This window comes from Scyliorhinus canicula, chromosome 10, assembly GCF_902713615.1.
Source record: "Scyliorhinus canicula chromosome 10, sScyCan1.1, whole genome shotgun sequence".
Lineage (NCBI taxonomy): Eukaryota > Metazoa > Chordata > Chondrichthyes > Carcharhiniformes > Scyliorhinidae > Scyliorhinus > Scyliorhinus canicula.
This window is the reverse complement of record NC_052155.1, coordinates 17848136-17855189: the sequence shown is the minus strand read 5'-3', so window position 1 is coordinate 17855189 and position 7054 is coordinate 17848136. Positions and strand designations below refer to the sequence as shown.

Here is a 7054-nt window from a genome sequence, read left to right as displayed (position 1 = left end):
GGGGGGGGGGGGGAAGAGAATGAAATGCTAAAGGCTCTGTCGGAGGTTAAATCAGATTAAATCAGTTCCAACTCCCCAGCAATGGGAAATTCAAAATTAAAATTGAAAAGAATAATACTTTCCTCTATTATACAAAAGCCGGAATTTCCTATTTTGATGGAATCCATTTGCCACTTTGTCCAAGCAGCCGTTCTAGCATCCCCTGTGGAAGGGCGAGATGTTTATGGAAGAGGTTTACTGGAATGGTTCTGGACTGGGGGATTCCAGTCACCTGGATAGAATGGAGGAGTTGAGTTGTCCGTCCTCTTCAGAGCAGAGGAGGTGTTGTATCTTTGGATTTTGTGAAGTTTTTTCAATTTACAGTTGCCGGTTGTTGTTGTGACATTGATGAAACTCAGTAGAAATTCAAGTTAAAACCTTGTCAGGTGCAAATAAGAATTGTTTTATTTGAAGTTCATTGGTTACAACTTGAAAATGATTTAAAAGGTAGTTTGTAGACAATTTGATTTTCTTCAAAGAATCACAGGAATTATCTTCTGAGATAATAGCCTGCACACAACTTTAAAAGTCAAAGGCTGAAGTCAAAGTATGAAAATGAAATAGGAATACAGAACTCTTTTCTAATTCTCTTCCTTTACTTTCTCTCTCTCTCTCTTTCTGTCTTGTTCTCTTTGTCTCTTTCCTGTCTCTTTCTCTCTGTCTCTGTCTTTCTTTCTGTCCTTCTGTCTTTCTTTTCTTTCTTTCTAAAATGGTGGCCAAATCATCCATGGATATACTCTTTCATATCTGTTTTAAGCGATCCGATCACACCCCAATATAATCCTAATTGGTTTAAGCTAAATTCAAAACACATTTGATTTGATAACAAGCCGTCCATCCTCACGATGCAACGCCACTTCCAATTGTTGCTTATCTGCAACAATTAAGACGTTATGTCATCTCATCATAAACTGTTTTTTTGACACAGTCTAAAATGTTTTGGCTTGCATATGTTATGGAATGTGGTTCAGGCTGTTTCACAAGTGGCCTGAAATCAGAACAATGGAGCCGTTAATGATTCCACCTTACAGCCCATGGGATTTAGCCGCTGTCCTTGAAAGAATGTGATGTTTTTATCAGTGGTTCTGTTTTTCCCAAACTCATGTCTGAGTTTGGGTCTGAGTTTGGGAATTGTATGTTTCAAACATTTTAAAACTGGATTTAATATTTATGCTCTAAACTGCCTTTTTACCTATATTAAGTGTATTTAAAATACCTGACTTCTACAGAAAGCTAAGAAAGCTTTAACATTATGAAGGGCTTAGATAGGGAGAAACTGTTTCCAATGCTAAAGATTCAATAACCAGATTTAAGATAGTTGATAGAACCAGGCAGCACAAAGTAAAGCCTTTTCAGATTTAGATTTATTGTCACGTGTACCACGAGTGAAATGTATTGTTCTGCGTACAGTCCAGGCCGATCGCGCCATATATGAAAACATAGAACATACGATCAATACACAAGGTAATACATAAACATAGACATTGGGTGTTAAAAGGTTAGAATGATTATAAAAGATGTAGGAAGAGGATCTGTGGGGGAGAGCTTGCAGAGAGGCTCCACAGTCCGACGCCATCTTGTAACCAAGGCAACATGTTTAGAATTTGGATTCCACTGCCTGATAGGGTGGTGAAAATGAATTTACCAGTAGCCTTGAAAAGGCAATTGGATAAACACTTGAAGACGAAAACATTGTAGAGATACAAGGAAAGGGCAGGAAAGTGGGGCTAACTGAATTGCCCTTCGATGGACTAGCACAGACTCAGCGGCCAAATGGGCTCTTTCGGTGCTGCACTATTTGATGAACTGCCCTGCCTTTATGTGGGAAGTGTTAATCCCACTGACATTATTTATGCCGGGGTGATGGTGGATAAAATGAGATTCCACCAAAATGGATGGCCTTGGTATTCTAATGTGTGGTGCCTAAAATCGTAGAGAGAGATGCTGCATCTTCCGCTTGCCATTCTCCAATTTAAGAACATTCAAGCTCTTGCGGATGGGTGTTATTCCCTGGCCAGCACCCAATGTCACTGTAGTGCCAGTTAGATGAGTGGAAGTATTTGGATATAAATCCACAAATGCGTGCAGTTTTTAAACTGTTGAATGGTAAACGTGACCCCTGTTTTAATTTTTATGTGTATATTTGTATAAAATGTACAAGTTACTGTCAAATTGAAAAGTAAAGTGTTGAATTTTCTGATATGGGTGGTGTTATAAATGACCTCAGAAGAGTGATGGACAAACCGCTTGTTACACTAAAGCTGCCACACAATAGCCACTGACCTCCAGCACCATGTACGCTAAACTCAGTAAATGCCCATTATGTTGGCTTTGGATGAATCGAGTGTCAGCTGCCTCTTCCCATTGACATGCCTAATGAAGTATTTGTCACAGCGTTTGTCATTTGGAGATCAGTCCTATATGAAGTGAGACCATTTATCTTCACGTTTCGTTACTGGAAACGTAAGTACAACATATCCTAATCGGCTTTGGCTGCTCTCCAGATTTTACCGTCTCATCCGTGATGATGCCCCGCGGCTGGTGCGACTGGAAAATCCCAACAATTTTCTCCTATAAGCGTAATGCTGCCAAATCCAGGTCCAGGAAGTATTTCTGTGCCACTGGACAAATTTCTCACGCCCGAGAATGCAGAATTCTAGCTGTGGCCATGTGTCAAACTGCTGCTACGTGGCATTGCGCCAAACCAGAGGGTATCTCCCAGTCCCAAGACATTTCAAAATCAAAAAACAAATGCCAGGAACCAGAATTTCAGGTTGCTTTCCCAGTTACTCTTCGTGGAAGATGATATGAGCCCCGATGAAGCGCGGTGGTTCATGAAGGCTTCTTGACACTGCTTTCTCAACGGCAGTCCGCATTAGGCAACAAATGCTAGCCGTGCCCGCGACACCCACATCCCATCAATAAGAAAGTAGTTTTACTCCATCAAAACGAAAATGATGAATGCTTGAGTTGATTCGAAAAATACAATCAGTAAAACATAGAAATCGTTCTCTCGCCACTGTCCTATCACATGGTGAGCCAAAGGCAAATTACCTCAATGTGATCCACATCCAGTTCAAATAACGTTAATCATAGATAAGAGTGCTGAACATATTAAGAGCTCAAACCTCAATCGGAATTACCTTTCCATTCCGGAGTTAAAAAGGTTCATCAGGTATTTTACACAGTGAAAACTGGCTCTTCCTATTGATAAAACTGACTGTTCCTATTGATAATGAGAGGACAATATTCTTCATAAAGATTATAGTTCTTTTTAATTAATGCATGAACAGTCATTGCATTTACATAGAACATACAGGAAACTCAGTAGTACAAGGGAACTGAATGGCATGTCTTGTCCACATCAGCTTTACAGTTTAACTTGGAAACTATATAATGTGCACAGTGGGGGAATGGAGGGAAAGGACGGGAAGTTATGGCAATCCATTCCTTAAGTATTCAGGCTAGTCACCAACAAGCCAAGACTGAAAGGCAACAAGTTGGGTTATGTATGGATTTATTGGAACTGAGCTGGTCGGATCCGCCCAATGGGTAACTGATCACAATGCTACTTCAGGAAAAAGGAGTTAAGACCACAATTAGTTCAGCCCTGATCTTATTGAATGGCGGAGCAGGCACGCTGGGCTGAATGGGCCTACGCCTGTTCCTAGTTCTAATGACCGCATGATCTACTTCCATGGAGAAAACCATTAGTTCAAAGAAGTTTCAAAAGAGAGCGTCGATCAAGTACTTCATATAAGTGCAAAAACTGTCTTGTATAAGCTGGCATTCGAGTGTTCAATACAGGTCTCCCGTCAGTTTGACAAATACTGACAATTTTCTGGTGCTTTCATGAAATCAGAGGGGCTGCCTCATAAGTCCATCATTATCCAGTTAAAAAATAAAAGCGCTTTTTCTTTTTAAATTATAAAAAAAAGAGCTCCCATTGCCCTTCATACCCGAAACTGTCTTTCTCCCTCACCTATAAACCATTGACACAAAGTTTAAGTTAAAAAAAAAAATGACTACATCAAATAAGATTATTACCTTGAAAGATGTTCAAGATTAAACCAAGATCTTTTGTATATATTCCATGTACATATGCCGCACAGGTTAAATATTATACAAGTTGTCAATTTTCAACTGCTGTAAGTGGTATTAGATGTCCACTCCCAATGTCAATGGGGCCCAAACCCTCCTGTTAACAAAATATATTACAATTATATACAAGAAACTTACATTACTTCATGTTTGATAGGATCCATTCACAAAGATATGACCAGATGACCAGACCTTTATTAATACATGAAAGCTAGATACTTATGATTTTTAGCACAGTCAGTGTTCCTGTGCGTTTGTGGATCCGTTTCCAGTTATTTTGTTCATAGATTCCTGTTGAGAAAACAAGCTTCAGGAAGAAGGACAAAAATAAAAAGGCACAAGTCTAAACCTCTTTGATAGTTCGCTCCTTGGGTGCTGCCAGTCGAAATTCTGACGTGCTCGTTGAGGACAAATAAAAGGACTGAGTTTTCCGTTTTAATCTGGCGCGCTTGTTCGCCAGGACAAGACTCCGCCGACTGGAGCTAATGATTTCTGAAATGAATTTCTTGCAGTCAACGCAAACCTCCATCGTGCTCCAGTCCTCCATCAACTCTTTGGGAAACTCTAGGCTATCGGTTGACTTCTCAGAAGATTTGGACATTGATGGCAACCTGTGGAAGATCAAAGAGCCTCATATTAAAAACAAATTCTTTTTATGTGTCTTATCAGGGAAACTTACTGATATCTGCAATGATTAGACGATGGTAAAGGATGGCGGATTTCCTTCCCAAAGGAGACTGGTGAACCAGTGGGTTTTTTACAACAATCGACAATGCTTTGATTATTTCCAGATTTTTATTGAATTCAAATTTCACCATATGCCATGGTGGGATTTGAACCTGGGTCCCCAGAACATTACCCTGGGTCTCTGGATTACTAGTCCAGTGACAATACCACCATGCCACTACCTCCCCATACCATCACTTGTTAGTGTTGATACATGTGAGGGATTAAGACCTTTATTCTTAATGTTGTCCTCAGGGAGAACAGAATTGAATAACTTGCTCGATGTGTGGCTTGTCCTAAACTTCAGAACAAGGATGTTTCCATCAAATCAACCACAATTGCATATAGAGAAATATTCAAAGTCACAATAGAATTTGTATTTCTATCCTACTTCTCCTTTTGTGGAAAGGTATTTCTATAATTCTCAAGTACTCCTCACAGGCAAAAGAAATAATGAAAGCACTGGCTTCAACAGTCGTCAATAGATGAGACAAGACCCCTTCTATCATAATGTCAGTCAAATTGAAACCATTCTCTTCAACTGCTGCAAATAATTGCACAGCTCCAGACGGAATTCACCTCTTCACCTACTGCTGCCTCAAGCTCAGCCCAGAGGCACCCTTCGGCCATATCAGAGAATTCCTACAGTGCAGAAGGAGGGCATTCGGCCCATCAAGTTTGCACCGACCCTTTGAAAGAGATCCCCATCCAAGCACACTCCCCCAACCTATCCCAATAACCCCTTAACCTAACCTACACATCCTTGGACACTAAGGGCAATTTAGCATGGCCAATCCACCTAACCGGCACATCTCTGTACTGCGGGGAGAAACCGGAGCACCCAAAGGAAACCGATGCAGACACGGGGAGACAGTGCAAATGCCACACAGTCACCTAAGGCCGGAATTGAACCCGGGTCTCTGGCGCTGTAAGGCAGCTGTGCTAACCACCGTGCCAGTAAACTTAATTCCCATCCCCATCTCCAATTCGTCAGCAAGACCACTTTCATCTCCGCAATATCACCTGCCTCTTCCTCTATTCCATGAAAACTGAAACCAATGTTGTTATCCCTTGACCCCTGAAGTTCTCTCATAGTATCAGTAGCTTGAGTTTCTATTTCTACCATCTGTAAACTGTTGTAAGGCATTCTGAATGTGGCTGTTAGGTCCCCATCCACAATAAAACCCACAACCCTTAGTAATATATAGCATGTAGGTAAGTAAAAGCAGAGGTGCCTTGGGATTAGTACTATTAAAGACTAAAGAATATGCTGAGAGTGGCAAAAAGGTAAGATAACAGAATGTGTTAATAGCAGAATAAAGTTCATGTCTGTGGGCAAAGTCAGCCTCTCGCGTGCATTGTTTTAACCTAGTGTAAATGAAGGCAAGAACTCTATTTGTGCTGAAAGTAATTTGTGCCCAAATTCTTCAATCCTGGATGAAGAGGTTGGGTATTCGGCTACTGTGATTTTGGACCAGGTTCCACGTTTGTGGACTTAGTTTGAGATTTGGGTTCCCCTCACTGCCGCCATGGAGGTTGGATACGGCATTGTTAGCAGATAAAGGATTTTGCTAATGTACATGCTCTGCTGTTGAGGAATATGTCAAATTTAATAAGAGCGAGTCTATCTCACCACCTACACTATAGGAAGCTTTTAAGGTGGTTAATAGGGGGAGATAATCTCCTTTAAAGCACATACAGAAATTACTGCAAGAGTGGAACAGCAGAGGCTAGTGGTCTCCATCCTCGAGGTGGAGCATATGTATTCGTTTGTCCTGGGGTTCGGTGCCCACTACACATACACAGGCTTCTACTTCTCTAATCCTGAAGAAGGGCAAAGACTCTACGGAATCCACATTGGATTCATTGGAATGTAGTCCACATTGACACTAACGACATAGGTAGGAAAGGGGACAAGGATGTCAGGCAGGCCTTTAGGGAGCTAGGATGGAAGCTCAGAGCGAGAACAAACAGAGTTGTTATCTCTGGGTTGTTGCCCGTGCCACGTGATAGTGAGATGAAGAATAGGGAGAGAGAGCAATTAAACACGTGGCTACAGGGATGGTGCAGGCGGGAGAGCTTCAGATTTCTGGATAACTGGGGCTCTTTCTGGGGAAGGTGGGACCTCTATAGACAGGATGGTCTACATCTGAACCTGAGGGGCACCAATATCCTGGGGGGGAGATTT

The 7054-nt window shown here is 41.4% G+C and overlaps 1 protein-coding gene across 2 annotated transcripts in view; it reads right to left on the bottom strand.

Moving 5' to 3' along the window:
* Window positions 1-1385: 1385 nt before the first annotated feature.
* Window positions 1386-7054, bottom strand: part of LOC119972251 (protein spire homolog 1-like) — a 265885-nt gene continuing 260216 nt past the window's right edge. For both annotated transcript variants that reach the window (XM_038808654.1, XM_038808655.1), the window contains one exon: window positions 1386-4751. In XM_038808654.1, coding sequence (XP_038664582.1) covers window positions 4484-4751 — 268 coding nt within the window. In that variant the 3' untranslated portion in view covers window positions 1386-4483. The remainder of the gene's footprint in view (window positions 4752-7054) is intronic.